The sequence below is a fragment of the Crocuta crocuta genome, unplaced genomic scaffold (genome assembly GCF_008692635.1).
Source record: "Crocuta crocuta isolate KB4526 unplaced genomic scaffold, BGI_CrCroc_1.0 scaffold466, whole genome shotgun sequence".
In the NCBI taxonomy this organism is placed as follows: domain Eukaryota; kingdom Metazoa; phylum Chordata; class Mammalia; order Carnivora; family Hyaenidae; genus Crocuta; species Crocuta crocuta.
Window position 1 is genome coordinate 929744 of NW_027529672.1, and position 22449 is coordinate 952192.

Below are 22449 nucleotides of genomic sequence, written 5' to 3' on the forward strand. Positions count from 1 at the left end.
GCCAGGGCGGGGCTTCGGGAGCAGGGACAGAGTAGAGGTTGTGGACTTGGGGCCAGCTTGGGGCCATGAGGCATGGCTGATGACAGTGAGGTTGGAAGTGAGCCTTCCCATACTATCCCNAGCAGCTCCCCGTGAAGCATGACTAACTAGGGAACAGCTGAACTTCAGAAACTCAAAACTGCCCATGCAGCTGATGTGGGTCTCCTAGGGAACCGAGAAAGTAACTTTAAAGGAAAAACAAAACGTGTGAGCACTCAGAAATCACTTTTACCCGAAGATGGAGAGACAGTCCTAGCTGGGGTAGGGACGCTCCTGGGCTCTCTTGAAAAAACACACAGAAGAATGACTTGCAATCTGACTCTGGGAGAAAGGTGGGTCTTTGGCCCTGCCTGGCCTCACCCTGTGCCGCTCACCCCGGTCACAGGGCCCTGGTGGACAGGAAGACACACCATCTCAGGATGGATGCGTTGGGACGTTTGATCCTCTGCTGGGCAGACCTGCTTGGACCCCGCAGGGCACAACTACAAGGGACAGGCCACTGTTCCACTCTACCCACTCCCTTGACTGCCTGCCTGGCTCGCTGCACCACCCCACCATGCGCAGCTGAATAATGACCCCTGAAGACGTCCATATACTAGACCCTGGAGCCTATGTCACCTTACACGGCAAAAAGGCCGTTGCAGACATGCTTCTGAGACGGGGAGAAGATCCTGCATCATCCGGGGGGCCCAGAGTAATCACCAGTCTTTCTGAGGGGCAGGAGGGTGACAGAGAGCGACATGACCAAGGAGGCAGAGTCAGAGATTTGAAAGCGCTGCACTGAGAATGGAGGCCGGGGCCACGAGCTAAGCAAGGGGGCGGCCTCCAGAAGCTGGAGGTGCAGATTCTTCCCTAGCACCTCCGGAAGGAACAGAGCCCCCAACTTGGCTGTAGCCCCATGGGGCTGATTTGGGGTTTCTGACCTCCAGCACTGCCAGATAATGTGTCGTTTTAAGGCGCTCAGTTTGGCATAATTTGCTCCAGCAGCCTTAGGGCTACTAATGCAGTTCCTCCGGGGGCCCCTGCTTCCCAGGCTGCTGTGGCCCAGCCGGAGGGCTTGCCTTCCTCTCCCGCTGCTCAGCCAGAGCCTTGACCGCATCAGGGTTTCTGGGAAGATGATTCGTCCTCTACAGGATCTGCCTCGACCGCAGGCAGCATGGCTACCCACAGGGTGAGATCTCTGGGGCAACAGGAAAACACCCGCCCACACCCAAGACATCCCTCCCTCCCTGCAGGCTGAGGCCAGAAATTCCTCAGAGCGCCCGCCGCCTTCGCTTCTGTTCCCACGCAGGGGCACTTGGGAAGAGGGCATTCCAACGGGAGGCTTACACTGACAGGGGTGGTGTGCGTCGTTAGGTGCCCCGCGGGCTGGTTCCCAGGTAGGGGTGGGAACAAAGCGGAAAGGCTCCGGGACAGGGACTCGATCCCCCCCCCCACCGAGACTCACCCATCCACCCTGCCCCTTGGGTCCCACCTGCCCCCCTTCTCCTCACAGGCGGGATCTTCCCTGCCGAGCAGCGCTGTTCCTGGCTCCCTCCGCAAGAGATGGGCCTCTCCTCTTTCCAGGTCCGGACCCACCGGCCCCCTTCCCACAATGCACCACTATGGGGGGCAGTGCTGAGAGAGACCCTCGAGAGTGGTCTTTCCAGAACTAGGGGACTAAACCATGGTCCATACTGGCCCAAAGATAGCCCAGGCTCCAGAACCCCAAACTTGAGGCAGCCCCATCTTCTCCCTTAGGCTTGCCCATCCCAGTGCAGCCAAGGGACTCTGAGTGCCTAGGGATAGTGACACACACCCAGCGACACCAGGAGTTTCAAAATCACTGCCCCAGGGGCCAGGCCTGGGCCCAGGAATGAAGGAAGCAGCCATGATAACAAGTTTATGGGAGTAGCAAAGGGCCTGTGGTCACCCCACCTTCAAATCCAAATGTCTGACGACTGCATTAGGCTTGTCTGTGGGACCCTGACTCACACCCAGAGCAGGCCTCTTGTGGGAAGTCACTGGTAACGCTGGAGCCCTTCCTCTTCGGATGGCCTCTCTCCCACCACCATAGGCTGTAAGTCCCCCACACAGTGTGCACAGAAAACACGCAGGTCAGATTCTGAACTATTTCGGAGACTCATCTGTGTGCAGCAGACACCGCGGAGAACCTGCACACGTGCTTGGAGTGGGGGGTGTTCGTGAGAACAGCATGCATTCCCAGGGACCGGTCACAGGGCTCCACATTTAATTATGCTCAATATTAATACAAGTACAGCATAAACTGGTTCACTTGACATACCTTCCACTACTAAGGGCGTACAATTGAATACAGTTCGATGTACAGCTTTGGGGACACAAAGGAACTTCAATACCAGCTCATGAGAAATGCTCCGTTTCACTTTGGTTTTGGATGACAGGCTCCAGACCCGCCGCTTGGAGCCGCACCTGCGCCGTCAACAGGAACCGGGCCTGACCGCGAGAGAGCGAAGGCAACGGGTCTGCCCTCTGGAGAAAGGCCCCTTGGGAGAGACTGTCCGGACGGCACTGATTGGCACGGAAGGGCTGAGCCTGTGCATATAAAAAGATTTGTATAATAAACCAAATAATATTGGAACTAATACCTCCAGGGATACTTCTGTAAGAAGCAGAATTACACTGCATGTTATTCACATGCATGGGAGCATGTAGGCAAAATCCTTCCTTGTAATTATGGCTGGAGCGGAAGAACGAGACGCGTACTGAAAGCGACAAGGGAATTGGCAGGGAAATGAACCCATGAAAGGGCTGCGTCCAGAGCAGGGGCGTCTCATCGGCAACAGAACAGGACAGGAAGGGAAGCCACTCGGAAAATGTACCCACACAGGTGCACACATCGCCCCGAAGTGCGCGCGCGCTGAAGTGAGATCTCCCCGCAGCTTACCGGTGCTCCGGCCAGCCTCCCGGCCGGCTGCTGCTCCAAGCACTGGCTGCACGAGAAGAGGGCTGGGGGGCGGGGTGCTGTCCCCGAAAGTGGGTCTTCAGGACACACAGCGCCTTCAGGAGCGAAAATGGCTCGGCGGTGCCAGTGCGGGAGGAAGGCCTTCCATGAGCCTCCCAGCGGGCTATACGTGCCCGCTCTGATGGCAGAGAGGTGACGGCTCCGGGGCTGGAGAGCTGAGCAAGTCCTCCCGTTTGCGAGTGACGGCTGGACACCTAGACGTTTGCACTTTCGGACTCTGATGTAGGCGACCCTGACCGGAAAGCCCTGGTTCACCGAAAGCTTCCCTTGAAAACACTCCAGTGCCAAGTTTCGCCGAGTTCCCACCCGGGGCTCCAGTGTTCTCGTCACTGTCTCCCCATCACCTCCGAGGAATGACAAGGCCGTTGGCGCATCCACTGGTGGGCCAAGCTGTGGAGTGGCCCAGAAAGTCCCGTTAAGAATCACAGCACACCCACGTGCGGCGCACGGTTTCTGCATCGGGACACAAGTGTCTTGAGTTTGTGAAAACAGTGAGGGCCTCTGGCCACACAGGGTGGAGAATGTGGGCAATGAGCTCATTCCAGGGGGAGGGCAGAGTGACAGGGAGCCTAGCTGCGGCCACGACTAGAACCGCACACACCCTCCAGGTCTGACGACCTGTGTGTGTGAGGAGGGTCCAGGACACCTAGATGTGCCCTGGAGAGCTCAATTCCTTGAAGTTGCTCAGTGTGGCATTAAAGCAAAACTTTCCCTTCTGAAATCTAAACTGAATTTGTATCCTGATTATAAACTGCAGAAACTCTGGAGAAAGCATCAAAAGGGGCAGAGAAGGAGCTGTGGCTGGTGAAATGCAGAAATGGGTTTGTCGGGGGGGCACCTGGGTGGCTCAGTTAGTTAAGCGTCCAACTTCAGCTCAGGTCATGATCTCAATGGTTTGTAAGTTGGAGCCCCGTGTTGGGCTCTGTGCTGACAGCTCAGAGCCTGGAGTCTGCTTCAGATCCTGTGTCTCCCTCTCTCTCTGCCCCTCCTCTGCTCACGCCCTGTCTCTCCCTCTCTCTCAAAAATAAATAAACATTAAAAAAAGAAAAGAAAAGAAATGGTTTGTCTGAAACATTCGCGTTCTGGTTAAACAGAAGTTACACCAGGACAGGATGGGAGGGGTCTGAGATGAGTGTGCTACAAAGATGGACTTTCTTTTCCTCGTTCATAAAAAGTGAAATTAACAAGGTTTAGATCTGAAGAGAATAAAGGGCGGACTTAGGAGGAGAAGAGAAAAAAGGAGTCTCTCCATTCTCTGCCCAGATGAAAGCATTGACCTGAGCAGTGTTTCAGAACCGAATGGAAGTGTAACTCTGACAACGCCGGTGTGACCTCCAGCGTGGCGACGTGACCTCCCGTGTGACGTGACCTCCCGCGTGGCGACGTGACCTCTAGTGTGATGGTGTGACCTCCAGCGTGATGGCTTGACCTCCAGCGCACTCACTTGGATNCCCGCCCCCGCCCCCCACCAAGGCCGCTGTGCCGCAGGAGGGAGCGGTTCGAGCATCCTCTTGGGTGGCCTGGGACGGGGAGGCCTGTGTAGGCTCAGCTGCGGGGCTCACACCACAAACGATTATGTGAAACACGTGCCAAGGAGGGGAAGGAGAAGAATCTTGGGGTTTTCTCCACGCTGCTGAGTAAAAGGCACCCCCGCCCCAAAGAGAGATTTTTAAATCACGGTGACAGTGGAAACCGCAGGGGCCGCGGCCCTCAGGTCTTCTTCCAGGCGAATGCTTCATCGGCGAGCACCTGGGCCAGCCTGGCGTTGAAGGGCCCGTAGAAGTCCTGCAGGATCCTCTGGGTGACTGGCCACATGGGCCCCAGGTTCCGGTCCTCGGGGCGCCGCGCATTGGACGCGGGGCTCTTGGTCATCAGGGTTTCTTGTTTCTCCCCTAGGGGCCCTGGAACACAAAGAAAAGGCTGTGAAGCAGGAGGCGTGGCAGGAAGGAACTCTGCACAACTCCCAGCCACGCTTCGTGTGGGGACAGGGGTCCCCTCAGGAGAGCTCGGGTCCCTGGCCAGAGCCGTCCTCGGGTTGCTGAGCACGGGAGGTGGGAGGACCTTCAGGAAGGAGCAGGGGCTCCCCGGCCTGGGGCAGGACACCGGCCCTCGGAGCGCAACTGGGGCTCTGGGAGGCGGCCTCACCCCCCACTCCCCAGCTTTGGTGCCAAACACCCTACAGGGCGAGCGCCCGTGGCCATCAGCCTGCCCGTGGCTAACGGTGTGACCTGCCACGCACAGTCCGTGGGCTTAGACTTTCCTACCAACCAGCCTACTGGAATCCCACCAGCGTCATTTCTACTGCAGGCTGCTGAGGCACAGGGCCTGTGGCTGGGCTGCATTTCACCCCTCCAGTGGCCGTGGGGGGCAGGGAGGCCCCCTGTGCCCAGAGACCCTATTAGCTGAACCTCAAATGCAGGAAGATCTGTGGGGAGGCCCGGGAACAAGCCAGCTGCCTCTATCCCCAGCTCTCCGCACCCGAAGTGTCTCACAGGCTTAACCGACCGCATCACTGCCCAGGCCACTTGGTGCCAGGCCCTTGGGATCTGGCCAACGTGTCCTTGGGTTGTGCGCAACAGAAGGAACAGAACTGGCCTTACCGTCCATCTCAGGGACTAGAGACTAGTTCCCGGATGTGACGGAGTCTACGCGCGCGGCCCGCTCTAAGGAAAATGGACCTAGGCCTTCAGAGGAAAAAGTAATTACGCTCCCTCGTGTCCCTATGGCAAAAGTGTTCAGAGGCCAGTGGAGGGCAAACTGATTTTAAGGAATATTCCATCACCAAAATCCCCAGGCCAGATACTCAGGTGGGGCTGCGGGAGGGTTTGAGTTCTGCTCTGGAGTTTCTGGCTGTCTTTCTGTGCCCATCCACAGGGGTGGTCCTCAGGGCCCAAATACCCACCCCTACGAGCCATCGCCATGGCTAGTGGACTTTCCTAGAGGTGCCACCCAGCCATGTGGCCCTGACTCCAGGGGTCCCCCAAAACCTGGTCATTCTACCAGTTACGTGGCTATCTGAGCTATGGCTTCCTCCTTTCCCTCTGCTGGACTGGAGCCCCCCCGGGTGAGGGACCCCTCCCGAACCCAGCACAAGGCTCTGTGCCTGACAAACAGGTACTGAACCAGCTGCCCCACTCAGCCGGGCGCACGGAGTCTGCATGTGACTCAGTGAGCACCTTGGACAGCCAGTGTCCACGGGGCTCAAGCCTGCTCCACAGGTCATATGCATGACATCCATACCGAGGTTGAGAAACTGGAAGACCCGGTGCATGGTGTATTTGACGTTGGATGCATGGTCTTCGAGGCGGAGAATGAGGAACTGCTCTTTATTAAAGACGGTGAGCCAGTCCAGAAGATACACGGCATACAGACCGACCTGGAGCCGCACCTGGAACCAGAGCAGACGGCGGGCGTCACTTCAGGAGGGGTTCCCAGAACACTTTTCCAAAAGAATCAGGCCTGCATACAAACCAGCACCAAAAGAGTTATCCTAGCAAACTGCCTTCAAAGGATGGATTTTATTTTTATTTTTTTAATGTTTGTCTATTTTTGAGAGACAGTATGGGCAGGGGAGGGGCAGAGAGAGAGAGGGGGACACAGGATCCGAAGTAGGCTCCAGGCTCTGAGCTGTCAGCCCAGAGACCGATGCGGGGCTTGAACCCACGAACTGTGAGATCATGACCTGAGCCGAGGTCGGACGCTTAATGGACTGAGGCCCCCAGGCGCCCCCAAATGATGGATTTTAAACGCCGTGCACTCTTGAGTCTTCAGGAAGGGTTCTGAGCTACTCACACAGAAGTCTCCTACTTAAGGTTGCATTTAATCCTCACAACAGCCCTGAGGCAGCTCCGGGACACATTTCGTGGTGGAGACTCAGGTGAAGGAAGAGGCCAAGACTCTACCCGTGAACACTGCAAGCGTTCCTTGCACGATACCCTGGCTCTTTCTGCTCCTCTGCCCAGCACGCGACAGCCATGAGAACCACGTTCAACACCTCGGAAACGAGCCAGGGGAGTGACCCGTCCCACGCCTGGGGCCACCTGGGCGTCCGTGACCAGGAGGCTGTGTGCAGGGTCATGCACAGCCCCTGCCTCCCACCTGCATGTCCGGGGTGATGTCCTCCGCCCCTTCTCTCGTGCCGGACTGCAAGCCTGTGTGGCGAAGAATTACCCTTTCCCAAAGGAAGTCTGGCCTCTGGCCTCGGCTCCTGGGAGGTGACCTCTAGACCACCTGGGATGTCCTGCCTGGTAAGTGTCTTGGCTTGCCCAGGGCATCTGGCCACCGGGGAGTAAGCAGTGTGAGTGACAACGGGGGAGGAGTGTGGCCAGCAGCAGGGACCGGACGGTAAAGGCCAGCCAGGCGGGTGGTATGCGACCGAGTCCCAGTAAAGGCTCTGATCCCCACGGGCCTGGGTGGGCGTCCCCAGATGGCCATGCTGTGCGTGGTCACATGTGCTTCTTCCCGGGGCAGGGGAGGGTTCAGTGAGTGTCCCTTCTCTGCCGCAAGCATGATCTTCGGCGTGCTCTTGCGATTCCTTCTTGAGCTACCGAACCCCAACGCAGTCTGGGGGACCCCCTGAGTTACAAACATGTCAGCAGTGAGGGTGGCCTTGGGATGTTCCTTCTAACTTCACAGCTGCTGCTCAGCTCTTGGAAGTTTCAGGAAAGAACAGAGCTCTCCCCTTCTGCCCAAAGGCCCCCTTCTCCTGGGCCCCCCTCCCCTGAGTCCTGGGGACCCTGCCCCATTTCGGGCCTGCTGCTCTCCGTCTGCGACCTTCCCAAATGTTTCCACCTGCTACCTCTGCCCGGCTCCACGCCAGCCCCTCTGGTCGGGCCCAGTCGTCAGAGCCCCCTAACTGGTGCTCCCGTCTGGAGCACCCACCCCTGGCCTGTCCCCCTTGCCGGCCTGGCCCCTCGGCCCCGCTCCCGGCCTGCCTGCTGTCCCAGTGTGCGAAGGCCTTGGTCTGGCTTGCGCTCAGCCCCCCGCGGCACCCCCTCCGAGCCTCAGCTGTGCAGACACTGTCCCTTCAGGGTCCTCTGTCCCTCCCAGCCCGAGCCGGGGCCCCTCCGTCCCGCCAGGCTCCACAAAGCAGGGCCGGGCTCCGATGCTCCTCTGGTGACGTGCTGGACACGGCGGTGGCAGGGCGGTGAAAAGTCTGACGCAGTATGTACAGTCGCTAACTAGTTGCATCCCTCGCTATTTGTTTCCCATTTCGTTATTTTTCTAATCATGGAGGAGGAGGTGGAGGAAGAAAACCAGTGAGAGGGGATGCACTGTCCCCAAACCACATCAGCTGCCTCCTGCCTCCTGGCCTGTCCCTTCCTAGAGAAAGACCCCGAGCTGGGCCAGAGCCAGGAGAGTGAGAACATGGCAGCCTCGGAAATGGCGTGTGGCGCCTCCCACACAGGCAAACCCCACCGGGCATGTCCTCGGGGTCATGAGCCTCACAGGGCAGTTCAACCTCAATTCCCAGGGAGGACCAGCCTCACGAGGGTGATCTTCCAGGTCAGCTGCCTTTGCAACTTGAGAACGTTCTAGAAGGACAGAAGCTGGTGTTGGTGATGGGGAGGGAGTGGGGGGTATTCTATAGCAGCTGGAACCCATTCCTGACCTGGTCACAGGTGACAGACTATTTCTCTGAAAGCCTGTCCGTTCCCTCCGTGGACAGGGCCCCAGCACTGCTCCCAGGAGCACAGGGGCCCACGGGCTGAGGCCTCCTGCAGCCGGGCCCTTCCTCCCCGGGCTGGGGTCACACCCGATGGGGCTCTGCAGGCCGGGGCCGGGGGGCAAGGAGGCTCCCACAGCCTCAGGCTCCCTGGTCCCCTGAACACTCCCTCTTCTGGCTGGCCTCGGCCCCCCGTCTCCCCGCCCCTGCACCCCTCCAGGAAAGCTCGGTCACCCTGAGTGGCGCTTCCTGGTGTGCGGACGGCGCTGCTACAATGTGCACCATCAGGGCGAACCTGAGATGGGCCCACTTGGAGTTGTTTTTCCTTCGCCTTTCCCGGCAGAGGCCTGAGAATCAAAATGGCATGAAGATAAAAAGGTATTTAGGGCAAGTGTCTGACAGATTCAAAATTACAAAACAGCAGAGATGAGAGAAGCCTTTGAGGTTATCCGCCGCAGCCAACTCTTGATGGAAAAATGGAAGCACAGGGAGGGGTGGGGGCCTGCGCAGGGTCGGCTGGGAGCACCTGCTGGCACCTGGAGCCGCCAGGGGGTGCCTGCCACCGGCACTTTTCCTGCCACACAGGGAAAAAGCAAGGGAGGGTTGGGTGCAGGGCTCTTCCCAGACAGGAGCCCAGCCGAGCCGCTCGGTTCCCGATTGGGGGTTTTAGGAGGAATACCCCACCCAGCCTATCTGGGATCCGCTAGGCTCAAAAACTCCTCATTCATTCATTCATTCATTCCAAACAATCAAGTGCGTGCTGCATACCAGGTAGCCCACTTTGCAATGGACATGTGCTGCCATGTAACAGACACGGCCCCCGGGCTCACGGAGCCTGGGACCTGGTGGGGGATGCAGAGCTGGGCTGTGAAGAAACCACCTGCGATCCCCAGCTGTGGCCCCTGCTACAGGGAAACAGCGGGAGTGCAGAGAGAAAGCAGAGGTCAGATTAAAGCAAGACCCAGAGGGTGAGAAGCCTGGCGGCCTCTGGGGGAAGGTCCCTTCCAGGGACAGGGAAGCAGGGAAAGGGGCTGGACCTGGCCTCTCCAATCTGCCTGGAGGGCTGCTAGACAGCCTGATGGGCCCACCCCCTCAGATGCTGTCTTCTGTGGCCCAGGGCTAAGCCTGGGCTTGCTGACAAGTTCCCAGGGGATGCGGATGCTGCTGGTCCAGGAACAAGTTCCCAGGGGATGCGGATGCCGCTGGTCCAGGAACCCAGGAACCTTTGCAAACCTCTGCTCTGAGGCAAGAGGTTTGCCCCAGGACCTAACAGGAGTGCGTGTGGCTGCAGAGAGCAGTGACGGAGAAGGGGTGGCTGGAGGAGGTGGAGGCGGGGGGCCAGCTCGCGCACGCCACTGCCACCGGAAGGCAGGGGACGGCTAAGGAAGGCTAGCACCCGGCTCCACCTCTGTTTGAGAAAGCTCTCCCTCCCTGCGCTGTGGTTGAGCTGGGACTCACAGCTGGAGGGAGATCTGCTTCCTTCGTCCCAGAATTGAAGATTCACGCCCGAGAGGAGGGTTTCCAGTGGCTCCTCGCTGCCTGCCTCTTCCTGGTGAGCAGGAGGTGGCCAGGGGCTGAAGGGTCATGGCCAGTCTGCCATCTGTGATGCCGGCCCCCCCCACCCCCGCACACCCCATCCTGTCGACCAATCCTGCCCCTGGTCATCTCTCTCTGACCTAAGGTGTCCGCTAAGCCACCACCTCGTCACCCTCAGCAAAACATGAGATTGAATGCAAAAGTCAGTTCACGCCTCTGCTCTTAGGAGCTGGCCAGGGAAAGGTAGCAATGCCACAATTCCAAAAGGCCACAGGACCTGGGATGCGCCCTCGGCCCGTTACCCATGTCTCTGGGTGGGAGAGTTAGTGTCTGTGAGCCCCAGTGTCCTCATCTGTAAAACGGGCATGGATTTGAGGGCAGCTCAGAGGACAGAACATGAGCTCAAGACCATGCCTGGTGCAGTCAGTGTGAACAAGGCTTAGATCCCATGTCCGTCTCTCCCTGGCAAAGGGTTCTGATCAGGAAGAATTGCCAGCACACCCCAAAGTGGAGACTCAGGAGGCCTCCTATGAACTGATCACCCGGGGTCTACAATGGTCCGGTGTTCCCAGCTGGAGGCCAACAGGGCAGCGCAGGGGAGGGCACCCCTTTCTTGTCTGTGGGAGGAAGTGGCTGTGGAAATCCCGCTCCTAGAAACCTATTTAGGGGCCACTGGGTGGCTCAGTCGGTTAAGCGTCCGACTTTGGCTCAGGTCATGATCTCACGGTTAGTGGGTTCGAGCCTCACACTGGGCTCTGTGCTGACAACTAGCTCGGAGCCTGGAGCCTGCTTCAGATTCTCTATCTCCCTCTTTCTCTGACCCTCTCCTGCTCATGCTGTCTCTCAGAAATAAATAAAACATAAAAAAAAAAAGAAAGAAAGAAAAGAAAAAGAAACCTATTTAAAGGCAGGTGAGATGTGCATCCGGCCTACTCTGTCCCCGTGGCCTTGACAGTGCCGAGGCGCTGGCCCGGCGAGCTCTGGGCGGTGCGGCGTGCCCCAGGCTCAGGGTGCAGGTGTACATCAGATGCTCACTCTTCCGGGACAGAATCAGGACGTGAAGCCACTGAAATGCCCCTGAGAGAAGCTGTACGCTCAGTCAGGAACTCCCCCCAGGCCCGGCCTCGCCCCTGCCCTTCCAAATCTAGCCAGCTTGGCGCACTCCCTTGTAGAAGGTCCTGGAGGCAAACCCTCGCCTCTCCCTCCCTTTCAGAGCATCAGCCACATAATCTCTTGAAGAGGGAGCTTAGCAGTACCATGGCCTGGAAGAGGATGGTTCCGGCACCTTCTCTGAACCACACCAGCTGGACACAACACCTCAACTCCCTCTGTTCTGCCTCCTGCCCTCCCTCCCAGGTCACCCATGGCCAGGTTTCTTCCAGCACTGAGCACGATGCTGAGCATAGAGTGGGCACCCAGGGTATGCCCTTGGAGACGAATCAAGTCTCAGCTCTGATGGAGGACAGTCCCCACTTCACACCACACGTAGGGGTTTTCGGGAAATGTCTCCAGGTAGTGGCTCTTCTCCCCTGCAGGCCCTACACGGATGACCCTCATGGTCCTAAATAACCACACTAAAAAGCAACAGTTAAGAACTAGAGCCGTTTTGAACCAAATGCCATTCTTGGCCTGCCGGTCAGCAAACCTGTGGCTTCCCCATTATCCACCGCCTGATCTAATCCGACCCATGTGCACATGCTTTCCACTAGTCCTCTTGATTGTTTCTAGAACCTCCGCAGTCTCCTACCCTGACTCAGCCCCCCCGCCCCCGTTCTNCCACCCTGGGCTCCCTGTCTCTGGGAGACACCACGCCAGCCCTGGGTGCCGTACACCAGGCATCCTTCTCAAACACAGATTTGTTACAAGCGTCCTGTTCTGAAACCCTCCCTGGGGGCCGACGTCCCTCAGGAAGAAGGTCAGGCTGGATGTGAGGGTGATCTGGCTGCGACATCTGTCACCCATTGATCGCCAGGGTTGATTCGGCCGACCTGGCTGGCTAGGCGGGTGTCCCCTCCCTCCGTCCCCGCTCCCTGTGCGTCCCTCCCAAAGCTGCGCACTCGGTCGAAGAGGACGACCGTCCCGGATAGAGGAGGGCCCTTCTTCGGTCAAGGGTATGTGAGTAGCTGCGCTCTCCTGCTAGGACCTCCAAACAAGCTCTCAAGGAAGAAGGTCAGGCTTCCACGGCTCACACCTCCCTCGTCCATCTCCATCGCCCCACCACCCACACAACCAGGTGCTGCAGACACGCCCTCCGTGCTTAACTCTTGGCCTTTGCATGAGCTGCTCCCCGCACCTGACAGGTCACCGCCTCCGTGCCCCCAGCCGCCTCATCCTTCAGGCCTGGGCGCAAACGCTGCCTCTCCTCAGAAGTCCCCCTGCTTCCCCGTGTTCCGGTGGGGACCCTGCTGGGAGCCACGCGTCCTGCCCCAGCCGCTGGGTCACTCTCCCCGCCAGGGCTGGCGCTGCACCAGGGCACGAGGACCAGGCCTGTCCTGTCACGCAGGCCCTCCCAGCCCGTGTGCCACGCACAGACACGCGCAAATGATGAACGCATGTGAAGGGAGGCAGAACACGCTGCCTGGGAATACACCACTTCAGCATAAGGATTATTTTGAGCCGAAGGCAACTGAGAAGAAACACAGACATAAGAAAAGCTCTCCGCCCTCACCCTGTTTGCCTCAAAGCAGTACATACATGTGCCAGGGCGCCCTTCCTCCCCTCTCTGCCAGGATGGACCGAATTCATCACTGGAGACGTTAGACCTTTGTCAGCCTTAAGACAGCACCAGACGATATGACGTCACAAACCTCGATAAAGCTAGCCCTTATCAACCATCAGGTCCCCCATACGTTTATATACCTTCCTACGATTTGCTGCCCTGGAAACTCAAAGTCCTCTTCCTTTGTCTGGTCGTCTCTCTACGAATGCACTCTTCTCTCGTTGGGATGCTATATAAGCCTGAGTTCTAACCGTCCCTCTGAGTTACTCATCATGCACGTGTGCAACATACATGTTAATCACCTTGTGCTTTTCTCTCTTGTGAATCTGTCTTTTGTTGGTCTGATTTTCAGGGCGCGGACCAGCAACTCTAAGATGGCTACAGGGTTAGTCGTTTGTCCCCTGCACATGAAAGAACTGTCACTTTAACCCTTACAACAGCCTGGAAGAGCAGGGTTACTAACCCATTTTAGGATGAAGCAATGGAGTGTCAGAGAAGCTAAAACGACTGCCAGAGTCACACAGCTTAGTAAAAGCCCAAGCTGGGAACCGACAGCTCTGCCTGGCTCCAAAGGCCATTCCTCTACCCTGTGCCGCTGGGCAGATTCTAGGTTTGTCTATGCCCTTGTCTGCATCTTCTCTGGCAAACTGAAAAGTCCCCCAGAATAGCCTCAACCCGACCTGCAGCCTCTGTGCCTCCTGCCAGAGCCAGGACCTTACGCTCCAGACGCGACGGCCTTGAGAACAAGGAATGTAAGGCCACAAGTCTAAATGTCTAAACCAAACTGACTCCATGACAGGCTTTAAGTTTCCCCTCTAAACTAGANAGACGGAGTGAAACCTCTTGACTCCAAGCACCCCATGCCCAGGGGGTTCCTGGCCTCCCCCTCAAGCACATCTGCCTGTGCTGTCCCACACGCTGCACTCCACAGAGCGGGGGTGAACCCCCGCGCCGCCCCCCCAGCCTTGGCAGCACTACCTTCTCTGCAGGAGGCTCCTCCCCAGCACAAATCTGCTGAAAAGACACACACCCCAGGGTGCTGTGCGGCAGAAAGCCAGCCCTAGCTGAAGTGTGCTCAATTCCCCACCAACAGCTTCTTTTGTATAATAATAATACAAAAAAGCAGGATGTGTACAGCCACATTCCTGAAGGCAAATAAGAGAAAAGAAAAAGAGAGATCAAGGGGAAACATCTTTCCACGGAGGCCCTGTGGAAGGAGCACCGAAAGTCACCGGTGGGTAATTCTTTAAACCACCGAAACGATCCACCATCGGAGAGCAGGCTTGAGACGATTTGAGAGCTGGGTCCCCGTGTCTGCCAATCCTAATTGCAGGGCAGGGTTTTTGGAGCCTCACTAACTGGTAATCTTCCTAAAAGCGCCCTCAGCTTCTGCAGGGGGAGGAGCGGGTATTGTAATGGGGAGCTCAGCAGGGAAGAAAGCCTGGTGCCAGCTGAAGGGGCCCCTCCTTTCCACAGTTTTTATGTCCCCGCATTTCTGTTTGTGCACTAGCCACTGCCGCCCAGAGGCCTGGGGAGACGCATTTGCACATTCAAATGCTTCTCCTTGTTTATATGCTAAAATCCCGTCCACCAGGCCGCGTGCATAATAACCACCACCAGGTGGGCCGCCCTGTGGGGGGCCCGGCTCCCAGGATACGCACAGGCATGGCGTTGTTGAGGGTGTTGTTGTAGACGCAGGCGCGCAGGGAGAACTCGAGCATGCAATTTTCAAACAGCTGCAGCGCTTCCGTCACTTTCTCGTGGAAGTCATCAGCAGATTTATTCGAACTTGCAAAGTAGAGGTAGTCCGAGTACAACCTGCAAATAAAAATGCACGGGTATTTTTACCACCTGGGTATGTGAACTCACGCGGCCTGGGCGACAATGGAAATCAACATGGGGTAGCTCGGTTCATTCATTAGGACCCTGCCGTTTCTCTCTGTTCTCCCGCAGATGAGCCCCTCCCTCCTTCCTTCCACACCTCCCACCCTTCACAGGGTCGCCCATGCGCTCCTGGACTCAGACAGGTCTACACTGGCCCCAGACAAACCACTGGTACTTTTGAAATTCTTTCTAGCCACTTCAGCACGCAGCTGTGTCCATCGTAACGGTGAGCTCAGAAACACCAGATTAGGAAAACCGTACAACAGGGAAGACGGGCCATGAAAACATTATGCTCCTTCCAGTTCCTCTCGCCTCCATCAGAGGCAACAATAAGCAGAACAGCTGTCACTCTTAGAATATTATGGTTCCTCATGAGATTCCTGGCCCGTTCCACCGACGTCCCAAGCATTAAAAAAAAATTATCAAATGTATCTTTCTAGATTGGAATGGACCTATTTTTTAACACAGTATAAAAATTCTACAGGGGCGCCTGGGTGGCTCAGTTGGTTAAGTGTCCGACTTTGGCTCAGGTCATGATCCCACGGTTTGTGAGCTTGAGCCCCGCGTCGAGCTCTGTGCTGACAGCTCAGAACCTGGAGCTCCTTCAGATTCTGTGTCTCCCTGTCTCTCTCTGACCCTCCCCTGCTCACGCTGTTGCTCTCTCTCTCTCAAAAAAATAAATCAAAAAAAAAAATTTAAAAAATTAAAACAAACAAAAAAAAACCCACCCCCACACAGGCACGCCAATTGTCTCACGTACGTAAACCCAATAGTCCACGTACAGGGTCTGTGTGAACACACGTATGTGGCCACGTTTTCCTTTGGGAACTGATGGTGTTGCTCCTTGACCTGACCTTCCCGGGGCTCTGCTACACCTTCCCAGCTAGGCCTCAACTCGTAGACTCCCGCATCCATCTCTGTGCTGCCCAGGTTCAGCCGGAACCCCCCTCCCCCACATCTGCTCACCATCAATATCCGGTGGGCTCTGGTCCGGACCATCCCCCAGGGGGTGTGNCCCCCCCCCCCCACCTGCCTGCAGCAGGAATACTGCTCGGTCTGTTTAGCCAGAACTCTGGTGACCTCAGCCCCATGTGTCGTCTTCGTAATTTCCAATCCACGGACCTCACGGCTCCTTGGCTGTAAGTCCCCACTTTTCCCTGCTGTGTCTGGAGTTGTGGCCAGTCTGACACCCAGTGGAGTGAGTCCTGAATGAAACCTGCCTTACAGCCTTGACCCAGCTCCAGGGTAAGGGTTTGCTTGCTCCTTCCTTCCTCTCTCTTCCTCCCTCTCTCCCTCTTTCCTTCCTTCCTTCCTTTTTCCCTCCTCTCTTCTTCCTTCTCTCCCTCTTCCCTCCCTCGCTTCCTTCCTTCCCTCCCTCCCTCCTTCCTCTCTCTCTTCCTTCCTTCCTTCCCTCCCTCCTTCCTCTTTCTGTCTCTCTTTCTTTCAGTAAGTCCTCTGCAAATATATTTTACTGGACTCTCAGCATTACAGATTTTTTTTTAAGCAAGGGCTACTCCTTTTCTTACACGAGACAGAGAAACAGTAAGAAAGGATGAATTACAACGTGATAAACACAGCTCTCTCGCAAGCCCTGCTGCCCGTTTCTCAGGGTCCTACCTGTGAGTCCTACTCCGCAGAGAGAACCTCTCCTATCAGGGGCTGAAATGGCCTTCCAGACGTTTTCTGTGCCCACTCTGGCAGGATGAGCATATTTTATATTTTTACAACCGTGGATGGTACCAGATCGGATCAGGTGGAATCAGATCACACACCTGTCTTCCCGGCACATCTCTCTTCCCCCTGTTGGGGGGGGGGGGCTCTGAGCACCTACAAGCACAGGGGAGATGGGAGACACACCCTAACAGAAATGCCATCTCACTGCCACCAAATCACTTCTTTCTCTGCCCGAACTTCTGAGCTGTGAGTTCCCACACCTCCTCCTGCTTTCTGCTTGCAAAGTCTTCATCTTCTTTTGTTTTCGGAGGATCCCTTTTTCATTTCTGCCTGGTGCCTTTCCAGTGCCCACCCCCAAGTGACCTCCCTGCTTTGCCCTTCACTCGCAGACCCTCGGCCTGCCTGTGGGGAAACGAGGCTGACGCGGGTGGGCCCGTGGGCCGCCCCCCCCCATCTCCACAGACTCACGTCCTCTCTCCCATTAATGCCTTACTTTTTCTACCCTCCAACCTCTCTGACGTGGCTTCCCTGATCCCAGTGAGGGCGAGTCAGTGACTCTGAGAAGTGCACGTGCCCTGTCGACTGCACCCCTCCCTCGATCCCGCACCGCGTCCTGACTCCGGCACTCAGCAGCACCCACGGGAGCGGAAAACACAGGGCCCCCATTGCAGGGGCCGGCTGCCAATGCTCCCCCCTCCCCCCTCCCCTCCAATGGCGGTCAAGGTGGGATGCGCAGATGTGCTGATCACAGGAGCATGGCTTCTTAGGGACCACGCTTGCCCTCTGGCACTTGGCATAGTGCCTCTGCCACCAAATTCCGTTAGAATTCATCCACAGCCAGTGTCCACAGAGGACACCTCCAAGAAGCCCTGAGATGACTGGGATCTGCCCGCTGACCGCCTGGAAAGGGAGTTTCGTACACCTCAGCCTGCTCACTCCAATTCTCCAGAGGGCCCTGTTTCCAGACTAGTCCGTAGAGATGCTCAGTGACCAGTGAGCTCATTCTCCCCCAGACCCGTGCCCGCCGGAGCACATTACCCAGGATGACACGCTATCTGCCTGTCATGGCATCCCCACACAGCAGCTGCTGGTCCCCACACCCATCCCCGCGGGCCAGCCACAGTATAACCAAGAGGCTGATGGGTAAGTGTCCAAATCAGATCTGCATGGACCGCAAAGAGCAACCAAGCTGTATGTGCCAAAGTGTACTGTGTGGCCAGGGGTCAGGTGGGGGCGCCCTTCTTGGCTCACACCCTTCTTATCAGTCCTGCTGATGTACCGGCCCAGCCCAAGAAACTATGCCCATGAAAAGTAACAGCCACCTCTCAATCTATCACCACAATCTGGATTTAACGGGAAATCCGAGTCCAGAGTTCTTACCACGGACGCCTACAGGACTGTCCAAACTCTTCGGTGGCACTAGAATTCTATCACGTACACTACCATCTACAAACCCATCCGTTGGGTCAGGCTTTCCATACTGACGGTTGATTCCGTGGTAGTAACATTTCTTATAGACGCTCTGGCTCATGAATGACGCAAGAGCCCCTGAACCTGGCTCAGTTTTAAACACAAAGTAACTTCACGAAGAATCTGCTGATTCGATAACAATTCTTCAGAGATGAAGCAATCCCAGGGCATAGAGGGGGACGTGTCCGATGTGCCAACCAGCCCAGCCCTGCGAGGGGGCGGGGACGCGAAGGTGGAGAAGACTCCTGATTTTCGTCTGTTTGAAGGAAGGTGAAATGAACTCGGGACCCGCCTTCTGTGAGTCAGGTTCACAGCCTGGCTGGGCCCACTCCTCAGCAGAGTGGAGGGGGCGTCTCTGGCCCCCCAGGCCCCTGGGGGTGTGCAGTGGACTCTGGGGCTCCCTGCAGCCCATGTGCTTGCCAGAAGGTGTATCGGCAGCAATACACCCCTCACGTCCCACTGTGTCATAACATCTAAGCAGAGACTTTATTCGTCACAATGAATGGCCACCTCTCCTGTCTGGAGTCTATAAGTCTTCCCCAAAATATGTCCCCTGCACCTATGAATGGGGTCTTATTGGGAAATGGGGCCTTTGCAGGTGAAATTGTGTTGAACAAAGATCTTGAGATGAGTTCATCCTGGAGGGAGGGTGGGTTATAGATCCAACGACTGGTGTCCTCACAACAGGGACAGAGACACGGGGGAGAAGGGCACGTGAAGACAGAGGGGGAGGCTGCAGGGACACTGCCACAAGCCAGGGAACCCCAGGGGCTGTCAGCCACAAGCAGCAGCCGGACACAGGCCTGGGGAGCCCCCAGAAGGAACCCACGCTGGCGGCATCGGCATCTGGGGTGTAGACTTCGAGCCTTCAGAACTGCCAGAGGACATATTTCCGTTGCATTAAGCTACCCGGTTTGCGGTGATTTGCTGTAACAGCCCAGGAAATGCATGCAGCTTCTCCCCCCCAAATTCCCGGGAAGACTGGGGAGCTTTCTGCCTCCACCCTCTCCTACCCTGTGGCCACGGGAGAGTCCTGAGCATGCAGAAGGATGAGAGCCACATGGTTAGCTTCCCTTCAGAGATGTAAGAAAGAAGGCAGAGGACAAGCACGAGCTCTAACTTTCAGCGGAGCACAATTTGGACCCCCCAAAGAATCAGGCTCATGCTTCATAAGAACATCAGCAATAATCAAAGCTATGATTTCCCCGCAGCTACTCTCCGGGGGGAAAGGGCCAGGCAGTGACCACGGATGAGTGAAGGCCACTTGGATGGGTTAAAGCCATTCAGAAAACGTTGAGAAGAGCAGCAAGTGTATCAAGATTAAGTACGCAAAAGCTGGAGCGGGCACTCGCAGGTAACAAGAGATAAACCGAAACATCCACATTTTGGTCTTTAAAATCAACTGTACAAAGTACTTGGGTGGCTCCGTCAGTTAATCGACCAACTTCTGCCTAGGTCATGATCTCGCCATTCCCGAGTTCAAGTCCCGCATTGGGCTCTGCGCTGACAGCTCAGAGTCTGCAGCCTATTTCAGATTCTCTGTCTTCCTCTCTTTCCGCCCCTCCCCCACTAGTGCTGTCTCTCTTTCTCAAAAATAAATAAGCATTAAAAAATTTTTTTAATCTACTGTACAATGATGACGCAAGGGAGACAGGCCAGCAGGGTAAATACACAATAGGCTTAGCTGGCATAAACTTGAAATGAATCATCACAGAACTGCATGGATGCTTCTGTCAATCATAGGATGCCTTAATAAAGGTATGCCATTAAAAATGTGGGAGGGTGTCAGTCTGCTCCACCCTGGCCAGTTGGGACCCCAAAGGATGCTTGCTTTCGGGACTGGGCACCAAATGGTGAGGGGGAAGGAGCTGTCCCATCTGACGTAGCAGGAAAGACACAGTTTCAGGGGCTCAAAGGCCGTCCAGAGCTGGAAGGAAACCTCAGCTATACCAAAGGGGAGACTGACCAATGGGTGGAAGGTTCAGGAACTGGCTTGAGACTAGGGGGGAGTCTCCAGCTGGGGCCGTCCAGCAGGAAGAGAGTGGCCCCGGCAGCAGGAGCAGTCTCGGCTGGCGGGGCTGACGGCTCCCTGGCTGAGAGCCAGCTGTCCCTGACACCCAGCCAGCCCCCTTCTGCTGAACCATCTAATTTTCTTACTCTTAAACCATCCCAAACAGATGGGTGTTACATTTGGCCAGGACGGGTTCCAACGGCAATTCCAAATATAAGCCCAAATACATTCCAGGCCTTCTGTGCGATGGTTATTTTAGAAGGCTGCTGGGGCGGCCCCGTGACGGGGGGCCGTTTCTCCTGGAGGTGCGTTCGGCTCCCGTCCGTGTGGTGCAGGGGTCCCCGGGACCAGCGCTGCTGCGAGAGGGAGTGGGAGACAACGTGTGCGTGGGGGGGTGGCTCCCTCGGGAAGGGACCACATCTACCCCGCACGCCGCAGTGTAAAATCGGGATGGTTATGCCCAGGCCAATGCTCAATTCCTTCAACGACACTGAGCGGAGGTGGGAGGGCTGATCGACACAAAAACAAGGGGCAGCCACTGCTTCGTGGGCCACTCCCGCAGGCCGGGCTCCCGCAGGCCGGGCTCGAGTGGGGCTGTGGGCGTCCCTCCCACGGTCCCCGCAGCCTCCATCCTAACGTGGCTGCCCTTAGCAGGCCCAGCGCCGTGCACCGCATGCATTTCCTGGTTCACAACCCGTTCCCCCAACCCCCTTCCCGTCTGAGCCACAGCGGAGTGTCATCGCCCTGTGTGACGAGGAGACAGCTGGCCTTTGGAGAGGTCACGTGGCCGTGGGGGCTTTGCGGCTGGGGCCCGAACGAACCCTGGTCTGCCTGGGCCCAGAGCCCCCTGACCGTTCCGGCCTCGGCCCGTGGCCCGAGGTCAGGAGCCAAATCAGCAGGTGACTGGAGTGGGGGGCCAGCCATCGGAGCCGACGGGTTCTGGGGTTTGTTTCAATGTTTGTATTGTTTTAGGTACACAGTGACTGCGAAGCGGAAGTCAGCTCTGTTACAGACCCACTTAAGTTCCAGGAAACAGAAAAGCAATTGTAACATGTAACAGAGCAGCAAACACACATTCGGGACAAAGATGAGGAAAAGTGAGTGAATTTACAAAGCATCGCATTGGGCATCTAGGAAATGGCAGCAGCGACAAACTGGCCTTCAGGTGTTTATTATCATTTCAGAGCTCGGGGGCGCCTGGGGGGCTCAGTCAATCAAGCGTCTGACTCTTGATTTCAGCTCAGGTCATGATCTCCCCCGGTTTGTGAGATTGAGCCCCACATCAGGCTCTGCCCTGACAGTCCCTCTCTGCCCCTTCACCGTGCTTCTGCGTGCACACACGCCCTCTCTCAAAATAAAGAATCATTAGAAACAACTTCAGAGCTCACGGAGTGGTCTTTTATCACTTGCGTGAGCTGACAATGACTGTCGCAACAGCTCATTTGATCTCAGTGGTTTTAGTTCTCACCATTTTTTTGAAAAGATTTTTTTTAATTTATTATTTTTGAGAGAGAGAGAGAGAGAAAGAGAAAGCACGTGAGTGGGGAAGGGGTAGAGGGGGGAAGGGAGAGAAGATCCGAAGCAGACTCTGTGCTGATAACAGAGTGCCTGACACAGAGTTCAAACCCACGAAGGTGAGATCATGACCTGGGTTGAAGCTGGACGCTTAATGGACTGAACCACCCAGGGGTTCCTGTTCTCACCATTTTTAAATTGAGACGTAATCCGCACATCGACAATTCAGTAGTTCTCAGCTACTCAAGGTGCATGAATGCCACCGCCATCCAGTCAGGTTTTCATCACCCCAGAAAGTCACTGGTGTTGGTTTGAACCTGTCAGTTCCCACAGGGCTCATGTCGGGAGTCACAGACATCCTCACGACAACCTTCCCTTCCCCACCGCCCCTGTGCCTTTACGGCTCCAAGTTCAGACGTCTAAAGGGCCGGCTCTGAGGAGAGACCGGGGCAGATGCTGAGGTGGGGGGTGGCCGGGAGCGGCTGCCGGGCTCGGGGGCTGGCTCATGTCACACAGGCCGCGCGGGCCCCAGTTCAGCTGTGTTCCCAGAGCGCCCGCCAGCCGGCTTCTCAATGACACACATGTGAACGTTCTACTTCCTCTACCACGGGCCCCCAAGAGGTGGGCACAGTCTTGTCTTCCACTTCACCCTCGCCCCACACCCCAGTTCTGCAGCCACTCAGAGAGCGATCACAAAACTGAAAACCAGAGAGCCCCCTCATCAGTCTCTATTCGCTGGCACCCACATTCAGATCGCCGATCGGTAACTTCCTGACCTCGGATAGGGTGCCGACGATAAGGATTATTTCTATTTTTCCTACAAGGAAATAAAGGCCATTTAATGTGGCCGGGAAGCAGGCCCTTCTGTCCCACTGAATCACCAGCTGTGAATTTCTCACCGCTGGCCGGGCCCAGCTCATTCGGAAAAATGTTGAGAGTCGCCGTAGGCCATA

At 56.5% G+C, this 22449-nt stretch overlaps 1 protein-coding gene and 1 long non-coding RNA gene across 2 annotated transcripts in view; both read right to left on the reverse strand.

Annotated features, from left to right (window-relative positions):
• Positions 1-2252: 2252 nt before the first annotated feature.
• Positions 2253-4469, reverse strand: LOC144230647 (uncharacterized). Its single transcript, XR_013334828.1, has 2 exons — positions 2945-4469; positions 2253-2592 (listed from the first exon to the last, which is right to left on the reverse strand). It is a non-coding gene; the product is annotated as an uncharacterized LOC144230647 (long non-coding RNA).
• Positions 4470-4477: 8 nt separating this feature from the next.
• The window catches only part of CHST15 (carbohydrate sulfotransferase 15), a 46881-nt gene continuing 28909 nt past the window's right edge, over positions 4478-22449 (reverse strand). The window contains exons 7-9 of the mRNA XM_077762938.1: positions 14604-14760; positions 6263-6410; positions 4478-4923 (exon numbers count right to left, since the gene is read on the reverse strand). Coding sequence (XP_077619064.1) covers positions 4733-4923; positions 6263-6410; positions 14604-14760 — 496 coding nt within the window. The 3' untranslated portion in view covers positions 4478-4732. The remainder of the gene's footprint in view (positions 4924-6262; positions 6411-14603; positions 14761-22449) is intronic.